This window comes from Semicossyphus pulcher, unplaced genomic scaffold (genome assembly GCF_022749685.1).
Source record: "Semicossyphus pulcher isolate SPU_LCO1_2020_fin unplaced genomic scaffold, fSemPul1.0.p SCAF_22, whole genome shotgun sequence".
NCBI lineage: Eukaryota > Metazoa > Chordata > Actinopteri > Labriformes > Labridae > Semicossyphus > Semicossyphus pulcher.
In genome coordinates, this window is record NW_027211696.1 from 9,139,052 (window position 1) to 9,152,864 (window position 13,813).

Sequence of the window (13,813 nt, forward strand, 5' to 3'; positions counted from 1 at the left end):
AACGGCCAATAGGAAATGAGGAATTGTATCCTTTTTACCAAAATAAAAGCACATTTTTATATTCGTTTTCATTCATGTTGCACACAATAAAAAACGTGTGCATTCGGATGAGGATGAAAAAAATAAGATGTCATGAATAACACACGTAACATCTCTGAGTTCAATTGGGTTTTTGATGTCTGGGGCATCTTGATGAAACCACATCCAGGATACGTCACTGAATTTTAAACCGTCCAAAATCAAAATGCAGCAGAATTGACGGCAAGGATTATTGAAGGCTTGACAAAAGCACTACAAAAAATATTTGATCTCTTAGATATTCAACTGGTTGTGCAAGATTCATTTTAACGCAAGGTGGGGATATTCTGCATCAGCTTTGGCAGGGGGATATGTACGAATGAAGGCGAGGAGAGCTCTGTTTCGTTACGTCACTGGAATGACAAATTGTTTTTGTCTTCTCAAATGACTTTATAACATGTGTAATAAATATGGCATTTAAGGACACAACATTTTTACAGTGCACATTAATGACTGCTGAAACGTAGCTTACTGTAAGCTTATGTTTTATGCAGCGAAGAGAAATCTGGTAGCATATTTCAGGCTTCCAGTAGCATAAGTGTGACAGTTGTTGCATGGATGGGTAAGCTTTGCCTGCCAAAATGTCCTTAGCCGTCACTTCATAAAAAGTTATGCAACAAAAAGAAAAGCTCTTATCTCTTCTTTGAGCACATGAATTATGAGTTATATAATTATATAGTCACCACAATGACGGCTTAACTGCACAATACTTATACTTTTCTCATACGTAGCCTACATGCCTAAAAATATATTTTTTGCAGGTTTTCACAGGCTAAAATAAATCTGACTCTAGGGCAATCTGAAACAGATTACAGATTATTTCTGCAAAATGCGTGACCTATTGACCTTAATATGAGTTTGCAGGACAGTGTTAGCATTGGAGCTGCAAGACATGCGCACTCAAAGCTCTTCCTGTCAGATCTTGCACGACAACAGGGAGAGAAGTTTTTGATTATGTTGTGAATAAATGTGCATAAAGGGTTTTTTATAAAGACAATAATCCAAGTCAAAGTTAATTCAGTTTATATAACGTATAAGACAAATCTTACTGTGTTTGATTGCTTGCAGATGATTTGGCTTGTCCCCATTTTTCTCAGTTATAAAATTTCAGTGTTCCATTTGATTATTATTATTGATTACTGTGCGCAAGAAGGGTTTTAAATATTAGTACTCTGAATGAGGAGAAGGGATTGTAATACATCCTTATATATTTATAAAAGATTTGTCTCTTTTATCAGAAATTAAGTAATTTCACAAGAGGAAAAAAAAGATAATATCTTTAGTGCAGATTTAAACATATGCCCAAAAGGACCTAAAATCTGCAGGGCTCAGTAAACTGTGCCTCTGCCTTCTGTCCACCAAGGCTTAAAGATTTCAAACAAATAATCAGTCTTTTCCACTGAATTAATAATTTAATTTACATTTTGTGGGGGATGGAAAATGTAAGACCGTAAAATTGAGTTAAATGGTTGCCTTTAGCTGCTGCATTATTGGCTTTGAAGTACAGTTCATCAAATCCTTTGTAAGTAAATTAGATAATGTTGCATCAGAAAACTCTGGCTTTTAAGATAATAGAAAATACACAATATACTAGCCTAAGACGAAGTGAAGGGGGAGTAAAATATATGTAACTATAGATGTGACTACAGTAATTGGACTTCTATATATAGGCAGTAGATGGCGCTGTTGAGCTTTTAACGCAGCCAGCAGCGGTCATACCAAACGGAAGAAGAAGAGGAAGCAGCCGAAGAAGAAACCCACACGTGTGTCCAACATGTCTGCCCACCGTGTTGTTATACGTTAAGATAACATTCGCTGTTTTGAACACTGGTTTTATGCCGTTTTAATTCAAAACCTGTTCAGTAAAGTTTACCGAGCGGAGTCGTAAAGCAGTATTAAAGCTTCAGGATGGCGCAGAGGAAGAAAAAACTGACGAAGAAGAGGAGATACACTCCAAACAGAGAGCCCGAGGCTGACTCTGACAACGGAGACTTTGAAGTGGCTGCTGAAGTTAAAGACGATGATTCTGTAAGTAACAACATTTAAAGAATACCTGAAGACATCATACCGACATAATATAGTCGTTTATAGCAATACTTACCGCTTTGTTATACGACAGGGATTCACCAGCCAGTGATAGACAGTAGGGGGTATAGCTCAGTGGTAGAGCATTTGACTGCAGATCAAGAGGTCCCCGGTTCAAATCCGGATGCCCCCTTAATTATTTATACGTGTGGAATATATTCATGAACATCGAAAGTACTTAAATATGTTGAAATACTAAATATATAAATGAAAATATAAATTATACCACAACTATTAACTGCGAAGTGCATTATGGGAGTTGTTGTCACCTCATCCGTTTAATAAATACAAGTAGCGTTCAATGAAACTAGTAAGCTGTTCCTGTGCATGTATACTCATGCATACATAATACATCAACATTTTTTTGGTGTTATGTTAATATACCTTATTTATACTATAATTGTCTACTTACCTCATGCGCTTAGCAGTTAATCTACTAATCTCTTAGTCAGCCAACAAACAATTAGAAAATAATGTTAACTAATCAACCCCTTCAAGTCCAATCTCAAATGGGTATTGCTTATTATTGTTTCACTGACATGGATGTTTGGCTTCAACCCTCAAAAGCTAGTTAAAAACTTCCAGCTGTTGAACGTATACGTTGAACAGTATTTGTGTATTTAATAACCACTTAAACACTTGCTGTTTAGGACAAAGGGGGTAGTACCATAATATCCTGGTAAAAAACATATACTCTTTCTCATGTAGGTAAAAATATCAACTGTTAATATTGACTAAAGATAACAATTTTGCATCCACTCCGCTTGGCACTGCTGTCATGTTGTTAACAAGCTCTCTTGTGTTATTGTTCTCACAGCCAGGGAGGAAGCTGCCACGCTTCCCCGCCTCTGCAGACTGCCTCTCAGATGTGGAGCCGGACATGAGACAGCTGGTCAGAGCCCAAAACAAGAAGAAGAAGAAGTCTGGAGGCTTTCAGTCGATGGGTAAAACCCAGTGAAAAGTGAACAGATAGGACTGCAAACTGTGATCCGTTTTTATCTTGGAGGCAAAATTGCTCAACTACATTGATTATCTGATTTCAGGTCTCAGTTACCCTGTATATAAAGGCGTCATGAAGAAGGGTTACAAAGTTCCTACTCCAATCCAAAGAAAGGTAGGTCAGGATCCTGTAATCAAACGTTCTTGATTTATGACAGCACACTTCTTCATGCCCAATCCTTCTCCTCACCACTTCAGACTGTCCCAGTGATCTTGGATGGCAAAGATATAGTAGCCATGGCGAGGACCGGCAGCGGTAAGACTGCTGCCTTCCTGGTGCCCATGTTTGAGAAGCTGAAAGCCCCACAAGCCCAGACAGGAGCCAGGGCCCTCATCCTGACCCCCACCAGAGAGCTGGCCCTGCAGACCATGAAGTTCACAAAAGAGGTCAGGCGAACCAAGTGTTTACCGTCTGTGTTTATCTGCTGAGTCTCAAAAAAAGGCTGTTGTGAAAGTTATTAAGTGCTGTCCCTGATCTTTTTTCTTACTGTGTTTTAGTTGGGGAAATTTACCGGCCTCAGGACTGCCTTGATCCTCGGTGGAGACAGGTGCGTGACTTCTCATCATGCTTGTTCTTTTTACTCTACGTTCTGCACATCTGTCCTTTTAAGTCTAGAATAAATGTCTCCTCTTTTCCAGAATGGACGATCAGTTTGCCGCCCTTCATGAAAACCCTGATATGTAAGTGTTGTTGTCGAAGTTCTTACTCATAACCCCATCCATGTGCTGCATGTTGAAGTCCTCATCTCTGTCTGCTTCTCTCCCCAGAATCATCGGTACCCCCGGTCGTCTCATGCACGTCATCAAGGAGATGAACCTGAAGCTGCAGAGCGTGGAGTACGTGGTGTTTGACGAGGCTGACAGGTGAGACCGGTGTCCAATTTTAATTTCACAGCTCTGTTTCACTCGGATGAGTCGATGTGTGAACGTGTCTGTCGTCCGTCTCCTCTTAGGCTGTTTGAAATGGGGTTTGCGGAGCAGCTTCAGGAGATCATCCGGAGGCTTCCAGACACCAGGCAGACGCTGCTGTTTTCTGCTACTCTGCCCAAAATGCTGGTGGAGTTTGCCAGAGCGGGTGAGAGCAACAGTTCTATTTGACATGCATCCATCATGACTGAAGATGATTTTGATGATCATCATAAGACTATGCATAGTGACACACTGCTGTTAAGCCCTACACTAACTAAATAAGCTTTCTTGTATTTCCAGGGCTGACTGAACCAGTATTGATTCGTTTGAACGTGGACTCCAAACTCAGTGACCAGATAAAGGTAAAGACAGGACACAGCTTGTTAAACTAGACACATCAAACTGTAAAGACTAGTTCCTCACACAAACAATTTGTTTTAAATGCAAAACCTACTTTTGTTTTTCAAAAGTATCAAAATTTGATCCTCCGTACTTAATGAAACAAGAGGTCAAAACCTAGTATGTGGCTGACCCCATCAGGTCAATTTGCGCTTTTGTGCGCAACACTGGAAGCGCGGTGTGTGCGTGACGGCTGTGGGACGTATTCGTTTTCATTTGAAATGCATGACAACAGATGAGTCTTCACAATGCTGCCGTGACACGCGCATATCTCTTTCTCGGTCAAAATACACGGTGAAAACGAATTGCAATGAGTCCTATCTCCGATCTCTGACAGTAATAATAACATCGCTTCCTGTAGTAAAAGTCACAGGCATGGAGAGTAAAGTAGGTCAACACTTCCGGTATGCTTTTTCAAAGTAAAAGCCAGATCTGGAATTCTGACTCCCCTCCTTTGTTAAGTGTTTCCCGGGCTTCACTCACTCAGCCATGTGTAATGCCATCATGTAATGATTTGAAATAGAATTTTTTTCAACTCAAGCAAGAAATCTCCACGACCATTTGACATATAAGCCCGTCAGCGTTAGAGATGGGAGGTTCGACTCTTTTTACTAACTCCAGTTTGTATGAGTCACTCACTAAAGAGAGTTGGGCTTTCGAGTCACTTGAGTGAGTTACCCAGAGCTTGAATCCCCAGCCGGCTCAAGCGCCATTTGAGCATGAGCACTTCTGTCGCCTGATCAGACTAGCTTCCGTTTTAGCACTCGCTAACATTAATGAAGATTACATTTAATCGTGCAGCTCTTCTAGACCTTCGGAATGTTTTTGGAACTAATTGATACATTTCTGACAGTAAAGAGAGTCATGTTGCGGGGTTTGTGCTTGTTTTCCCATAATTGTGTGCGGAAAAGGTGCTTTTTGTGCCCTGGGGGCTCCGTGGCGTGTTGGGAGAGCGGGTACTGACTGACTGAGTGATTTGTGTAACTCCAGGGCAGGGAACGAGCTCCGGGCGCAGGACTGTGGGAGCAAGTACTGAGTTGAAAAAGCAGCAAAATGGTGGTTTTTCTCACAGGACTAAGTCTATCATGTGGTCTCGCCCCAAATTCGCAGTTTGCAGTGGCTAGTAGCGGGTAGGAAGGGTGAGTCAGTGAACGAGTTAGTGGAGATGAGGACTTGTGACTCCTGTAAAAAGAGTTGTTCGTTTCGAACGATTGACTCATGAATTACACATCACTAATCAACGTTGTGCTTCCCTTGACTTGTGTAGATTATATCAAAATTAGTTATTCAGAACTCCATTCAGAAAAGAAGCATTTAAATGTTCGCTTGTCGTCTTTGGGACAGACCTGACAAAGCATGCTTTACATTTTACATGTTGGCACACTGATGTAATTATTCATGGATACTTTTGGCCCTTTTTTGCAATTAAATTAACGCAAAAACTGTTCATACCTATGTAGTATGCTAGATTAAATCAGCCATTGTGCGACTCACTTTATACAGTGAATATTTATTGATTTTTTTCTCCCCAATTATGAAACTACCTCTCACCTGAGAAATATTGACAGGCGTCTTACATCCGAGACGATTTGTCTGTAGTTGTTGACTCTCAAAATCCAGACCTACCTCACTGGTTAGCCTCAGGTGTTGCTGGAAGCTTCAGTAGGCTTGATCCATGAAGAATGCAGTGAAGTGGACACAACAGCATATATGTTAGATGTATCTAGAGGGAGGAATATTTGATGTTTGTGTTTAACAATGCAAATAAAAAAACAAGGTCCTGTGGTCAAACTCAAGTAACAAAAGGCGAAAAATTGCTTTGCCTTCGGTCCAAAGACGCCATTAAAGATACATGAGGCATAACGTACACTACAAAATCTTCATTCGTTACTTCCTGTCTTCCCTCAGCTGTCATTTTTCCACCTGCGTATGGATGACAAGCCCGCACTGCTGCTCCATCTGCTGAGGAACGTAGTGAAGCCTCAGGAGCAAACAGTGGTTTTTGTCGCCACCAAACACCACGTGGAGTACGTCAAGGAGGTAAGAGTCAAACATCTATATCACTCAAAATTTTCTTTTAAAACATTTTCTTAAATAATGGCAACATTTCGTCCCCAAGCTGCTGACTTTAGAGGGTTTGGAGTGTGCCTACATCTACAGCGCCCTCGATCAGACCGCCAGGAAGATCAACATCGGGAAGTTTGTGCATCGGAAAGCCATGGTGCTGATTGTGACCGACGTCGCTGCTCGTGGTATTGACATCCCCATGCTGGACAACGTCATCAACTACAACTTCCCCTCCAAGCCCAAGCTCTTCTTGCACAGAGTTGGTGAGTGGCTTATCTTCTGAATAAGGATCTGGATGTGGAAGTATGAGGAATATTAAATAAATGAGGAATGTTTGGCCATCGGTCATCACCTGTCTTTTCCCCTCAGGTCGTGTGGGACGTGCTGGGCGCAGCGGCATAGCCTACAGTATGATATGCCAAGATGAAATGCCTTTTGTCTATGACCTTCACCTCTTCCTCGGAAGGCCTGTTCAGTTCGCCACACCTGAACAAACACAAGGTAGGCTGTGCAGAATGCCCGACACATGTGAGGCTTCTAGTTAGTTCTTCTTACGTCCTCTAATCCAAACCTCTCCTCCAGATTCAGACGGCGCATTTGGTCGCGTCCCTCAGAGTATCCTGGACGATGAAAGTGCCCATTTGATCACGACCCATGAAAACTCCCTGGACCTGCAGAACCTGCATCATGTGTCCGAGAACGCCTACAAGCAGTACCTGAAGTCTCGACCAAACCCTTCACCTGAGTCCATCAGACGGGTCAAAAGCACGGATGTCTCCATCATGGCTGTGCATCCACTGCTAGGTCAGTTTTGAAGGATGGACTATGAAGAGAAAAGTGATGATGATGCTCAGAGTGTAGTTGGTAACAGTTTTTGATTAATGTTGCCTCAGGGTCCGGTTTGGAGAAAATGGAACTGGAGCGCCTTCAAATAGTCGATGCAATCAAAGGCTACAAATCCAAATCAGTGAGTTACAGTAGATAATAATGCAGATGTGTCGCAGTGTTCCTCTTCTCTATAATACATAAAAATGTTTCGTTCATCTTCTTGTAGACGATCTTTGAAATCAACTCGCACAGCAAGACATCGGCTAGCGAGGTGATGCGGGCCAAGCGCTCCAAAGACACGCGGCTGGTGGACAAATTCAGCCGAAAGAGAGACGACCTGGCCGCAGAGAGCCGGCTGCACGTGCCGGTCGACCCCACGACTGCTGATGACGATTTCGCACACAACACATGCAGCGAGGAGGAGGACGACCTAGAGGTGAGAAACTTTCTCTCTGACGCATTATGATATGAAACCAAGCATCTGCAGTGTGTGTGTTTGTTTTTTTTCAAGAGCATTTTTGTTTGAGCTACATGTGGAACAGTGAGACTTTTATCTAGATACCAAAACGAGATTTGAGTTTTCTTTTACAAAGGCTGCTCCACATCTGATGTGTTTTTGATGTGTAGTTAAATTCAGATAGATGAAATTTCATCCACTAACAGAAATAGAAATGGAGTATCTAAATATCTATTATACTGATCTTCTGATTATTTTCTCAATCAATCTGTTTGTTTATAAAATATCAGAAAATAGATTAAAAGCAAAAATTTTTGATCAACACAATTTCTTAAAGCCCAATCTCTGCACCCATCGGATACCCTCTGATGACGATAAAGTATCTGGGAACAACGACCAACTTTTCCGGGCTTCCAGTGTAGTCAGTGTTACGGGCCTGTGTCCACTAAAGCGTTTATTGTGTGTATTTTTTTATACAAAAACAACACAGTTCAGCATCCTCGGCCCAAAAACGCAGTCAGCTGATTTTTGTTGCTGAGCTCACATCGCTCTCAGTTGAAAATAGTTCAACTTTTGGAACACATTAATGTTCCTTTTCCCTTACCGACCAATCAAAATCAAGAAAGGCCGGGACTTCAGATATCAACTTTGGCAACAACAATGGTGGAGGAGAAGCTAATCCTCTCGCTATCCAGCTATCCATGTATAGAGCTGCTGCTAATGCCAGGATGAGATACCTTGTCATTGTTCTTATGGTTTTTGTCGTGAAATTTCCGTGAATAAAAGCGAATATTAAGCAAACAGAGCAATTTAAAACAGACTTAATGATCACTACCAAAGGAAGCAGAAGTGCCACCAGACAACTTTTGTAACCTAGCAACCGTAAGCACAGGTGAGAAGCTGAAATTGAGGTTGTGGGCGCTGCCGGCGCCAAAAAACGCCATTAGTGGACACAGACTCCTGAAGAAGACTTTGTTTTCCGTGCACTGCATTGTTTACAGTCCGACTAGCAACTTTATAAGTGATAATGGAGCTGGAGTCGAGAGACGACGTCTAAAACGGTTTGTTAGCAGCACTTGCATGCAGATGTCTGTTTCTAGAGATTAATAAAAAGCTAAACTGTCGTCAGTTGATTGCCAAATTTTTTTAGTAGTATTCTGACACGTGATTGGTCTATACGACTGAGACTACAAACACACGACATACAGAAGCCAGAACACTTCTAATACCAAAATCTGCTTCAGCGCAGATTACTTAAAGCCCAACCAGTAAACCCCTCAGTATATAATTGCTCTCATTATTTGTTGATAAAAATAGATGCTAAATGATTTTCTGTTGATCGAAATAATCAAATGATCAACTAAGTAATTAAGGTCTAAGAGAATTTATTTTTTGCTCACAGTGGAAGCTGCGTATAAACTTGAAAAATGTCCTCTTTTTCCACAGCACATTTAATGCTTACATTATACATTATTGTCAGTATTTTGACATGTATTTCTCCTTCTTTCCACCAGGGGGTGTTCTCTGAGGTGGTAGGGGGGAAAAGAAGAGGTCTGCAGGGAGACAGGGAAGAACGTCTAAAGAACAAGAGAAGCAGACAGACGGGCAAAGATGAGGAGTACTACATCCCCTACAGACCCAAAGACTTCAACTCTGAGAGAGGGTGAGGCATGAATGGAAAGAAGTAAAAGTGACATTACATGATTAAAATGTATTTTCTGCTTGTGTTCTAACCTTGTGTTTTGTGTGGTGTTAGGTTAAGTCTCGGCGGAGAGGGCACCGCCTTTGAGCAGGAGGCTTCCTCAGCCGTCCTGGACCTCATGGGAGATGAGGGAGAGAGGCTCAACCAGCACAAAAGGATAATGAAATGGTCCGTCTCTCTCTCTTCCTCTTTCTGACTCCTCATGCTTCTGATTCTGCCACTTCAAACCATAATGTACTGTCTCTCTCTTGTTTGTAGGGATCGCAAGAGGAAGCGCTTTGTTACAGAAACAGGAAAGGAGGACCAGAAGAAGAAGATCAGAACAGATGGTGGTCAGGTCATCAATAACAAGAAGAACAGGAAGAACTTGTATCCTTCCTGCAAAATCCCTCTTTGTGTAATTTATTATTGTTCTATCTCACTCTGATGATATTAAGGTTTATGTTCGAGCTGTTGTATCACTTAACAAGTGTGTCAGCTACGAGGAGTGGAAGAAAAAATACAGGGTTGATGACGGAGGATCAGGCTCGGATGGAGACACGGGAGGAGGGAGGAGGTCAGCAGGAGGTAGGAGAGCATCTGTAGTCTCAACTTGAACTCTATAGAACAAATCTGTAAACTCTGATGGACTGTTTTGTTAAAAAATACATGAAAAGGTTCCACATAGGTACAATAATTTGATACAGCCAAAAAGTATAATGTTAAATTTTCAGTTTGCAACAAGTATTCATTCAGATGACATTTGACATTTTCTCTTCTGTAGAGGCGATAATGCTGAACCCGAGCTCATATTTGTCCGTAGAATGTAGGGCTGTAGCCAAAAGGTGTTAAGCTTATATAAGCTAAGTGCATAGACTAACTGCACCTCTTAACCTCTCTAATTAATACATAATTTCTTGTCCCTTGTAAACATTTTACATGGAGTTTTATGTTGAAGATAGACAGGCTCAGGCTTATAACTCCCTGTAAAACAGAAGATTGTCATTTTTACATAATTTACATGTTTTGTGTGTGGATTATATATGTAGGTAGGTAGCAGGTTTTACACTTAAAGTGAGATCTGCATCGATAGCAACGGTTAAGTCTAGCCTTCTTGAAAAGAGCGAACCTAGCTGTTATTAGTCACATTAAAATGAGCTAACCTAGCTGTTTTTACTCGCATTAAAATGAGCTAACATAGCTCCTAATACTCACATTAAAATGAGCTAACATAGCTCCTATTGCTCACATTAAAATGAGCTAACCTAGCTGTTCTTACTAGCATTAAAATGAGCTAACCTAGCTGTTCTTACTAACATTAAAATGAGCTAACCTAGCTCCTATTGCTCACATTAAAATGAGCTAACCTAGCTGTTCTTACTAGCATTAAAATGAGCTAACCTAGCTGTTATTACTAACATTAAAATGAGCTAACCTAGCTCCTATTGCTCACATTAAAATGAGCTAACCTAGCTGTTATTACTAACATTAAAATGAGCTAACCTAGCTGTTTTTACTCGCATTAAATGGAAGCATTTCAACTGATGGTAAGACAACGCAGGAATCAGTGCAGCACCAGATCGAGGTTTTCCTGTCTCGTCACTGTCAGAGTCTTTTGATATTTTCTTTTTCCATTCACCGCCTTTAAACACCGCCGCATCTCGTACTGTGTTCCGTTTAATGTTCATGTGCCGTCTTAAGTTTTGAAGATCTCTCTGTTGTAGCCTACGTTTTTTTTTTCTCAGTCTTTTAACCTTTATTGCTTTCTCTCGGGTGTTTTTGTCTCTTTCTGTTTTCCCTCTGTAAACAGACCGACGTCAAATTTACCGAACTTCTTTCGGCGGATTGATATGATTACAGTTAGTCTGGATCTGGATTGTGTGATTAGAGCCAAATCCCTAGCAATGGTCTGTTCTTCACAGCAATGGTCTGTTATCAAGAAATAGCAGACTCAAGTATCAGAATCAAGTATTTAACACAGCCATGTAATAAAATGTGTTAATTTAGCTTCTGAGTTGTTAGTATATGGATTATGTTACCTTTTAATAAAACCAAGGCTCGCTGATATCCCTTGTTTCAGCATAGCATACTGTCCTTTTTGAGAATTAATTACTAAATCTTAAAGGTGTTGTGATTGTAAGTCATATTCCCTAATACTTGTCTTTTCCATTCCGTACGAACCATTAAGAAATTTAAGTATTATTTCCGTCTTAATCCGTGTGTCTGTGTCGTTCATCTCAAAGGTCGGGGGCGAGGTCGTGGCCGTGGTGGTGGACGTGGTCGCGGTGGTGGCCGTGGTGGTGGTGGTCGTGGTGGTTACTCCCAGAACCCCAACTTCCAGAGGGCTGCAACGCCGCAGCAGACGCCCGGCGGCCGCAGAATCCGCTCAGAGCTGAAGTCACGCGAGCAGATCCTGAAGGAGCGCAAGAAACAGCAGAAGCACAAATTCCTGCAGAGCGGGGGCCTGAAGAATCTCCGGAACAAGAGCAAACAGTGGGCCGGAGAAGTTAAGAAGTCCGGGTTTGGTCGGGGCGGTCAGAAGAAGGGTAAGATGAAGAAGAGACTCTAAGGAGGACACAGAGCAGCTTTATCTTCCCATACCACCTTAAATAAATAATTTCACAGTCTTTCATGATTGTGGATAAAAGGAAATGATTTGATGAAAGCGTTTCTCCAGAGAGATGAACTTTTTCTACTGAACTCTGAACTTGACACAGAGTATGAATACGAATGATCCAATGTACTGGGTTTCTTTCTTTTAAGTGTGTTGGCCGGTAAATGTTTAAATAACCACAAAATACAGATATGAATAAGAACATATTGTGTGTTATTTTCTTTTGCATTCTGTTTATACAACAGTCAAGGTTCTGTTTATTTAGGTGAACTTTGATATGTTTATTTTGCAGTGTGTCTTGCATGCACAACTCATTTCCCTGAAAATACTTATAAAATATTAAAGAGGTAGTACGGGTATTTGTTACTCCTCGACTATAAAGTGGACTGACCTGAGAAAGATGAACAAAAGAATGAGAACAATTTAAGACGGAGAGGCTGAAATATTCTTATTTTAGTTCCTAGAAACATTCAAATTTCCAGAATGCCACATCCTACATAATTTAGCCAATGGCATATTTTTCTTCCACTCTTGCCTGGTAAACACTTTCAAACTCTTTTGATGAAAACATGAAGATTTAAATCTCAAACAAAGATTGTACCTTTAGGACGTTATCATAGATCTCTGAAGGTGTGCTGAGGTATCCGGCACCAAGACGTCAGCAGCAGATCCTTTAAGTCCTGTAAGTTGCGAGGTGGGGCCTCCATGGATCGGACTTGTTTATCTTGCACATCCCAGATGCTTGACTGGACTGAGATCTGGGGGATTTGGAGGCCAAGTCAACACCTTGAACTTGTCGTGTTCCTCAAACCATTCCTGAATCATTTCTGCAGTTTGTCAGGGCTCATTATCCCGCTGAAAGAGGCCACTGCCATTAGGGAATACCATTTTCAAAGAGGGGTCTACTTGGTCTGCAACAATGTTTAGGTAGGTGGTACGTGTCAAAGTAACATCCACATGAAAGGCAGGACCCAAGGTTTCCCAGCAGAACTTTGCCCAAAGCATCACACTGCATCCTTCTTCCCATAGTGCATCCTGGCACCATGTCTCTCCCAGATAAGAGCTGCAGTTTCAGAGATTTTAGAGATCACAATTTGGCCCTTGTCAAAGTGGCTCACATCCTTACACTTGCCCATTTTTCCTACTTCACTTGCTTGCCTAACATATCCCACCTCACTGGTCATAATGTTATGGAAGGGTCAAGTAATCCCCATTAATGGTTACTGAATAGTTGAGGACTTTTCACAAAGCGTCGAAATAGCTCCCTCAGATCTGTTGTCCAGAGGACGATATAACAAAAGTGAATGAGGACCTAGTTTAGTCTGTTATTGAGCTGCTATTATACGACACCAAAAGAGCTCTTCTCTGCAACAAAAGCAGGGACTGCTCACTGATGCATAGAGCTGTATGTAATGACAATGGGCCTCATTTACGAACAGTGCGTACGCGCGAACCTGTGCTTGAACTGTGCTTGAACTGTGCTTGAACTGTGCGTATGCACGTTTGACGAACAAATCTTGGATTCATCAATTTGTTCTTACCTAAATTTCTTTGTAGTCTGTGAACAAATTTAGAACTCCCTCAGACCATGCGTACGCACAAATGATGAAAGAAATGTCCTCGGAAATGTTAACACACACCCTTTTAACTAAATGCATACTATATTAAAACTTCATTTATTGGAAAAAAAGGCTTT

At 41.3% G+C, this 13,813-nt stretch overlaps 1 protein-coding gene and 1 non-coding gene across 2 annotated transcripts; both read left to right on the forward strand.

Annotated features, from left to right (window-relative positions):
• Positions 1 to 1,851: 1,851 nt before the first annotated feature.
• ddx54 (DEAD (Asp-Glu-Ala-Asp) box polypeptide 54) lies at positions 1,852 to 12,312 on the forward strand. Its single transcript, XM_069673356.1, has 20 exons — positions 1,852 to 2,106; positions 2,981 to 3,107; positions 3,207 to 3,277; positions 3,361 to 3,549; positions 3,661 to 3,710; positions 3,802 to 3,843; positions 3,931 to 4,026; positions 4,116 to 4,237; positions 4,372 to 4,433; positions 6,379 to 6,510; positions 6,590 to 6,800; positions 6,907 to 7,038; positions 7,120 to 7,341; positions 7,431 to 7,504; positions 7,592 to 7,801; positions 9,337 to 9,485; positions 9,579 to 9,692; positions 9,783 to 9,893; positions 10,003 to 10,091; positions 11,747 to 12,312. Exons 1-20 carry the CDS (start codon positions 1,987 to 1,989, stop codon positions 12,070 to 12,072), a joined length of 2,649 nt encoding a protein of 882 aa, XP_069529457.1. The 5' UTR covers positions 1,852 to 1,986; the 3' UTR covers positions 12,073 to 12,312.
• Positions 2,225 to 2,296, forward strand: trnac-gca (transfer RNA cysteine (anticodon GCA)). The gene has a single exon. It is a non-coding gene; the product is annotated as a tRNA-Cys (tRNA).
• Positions 12,313 to 13,813: the final 1,501 nt, after the last annotated feature.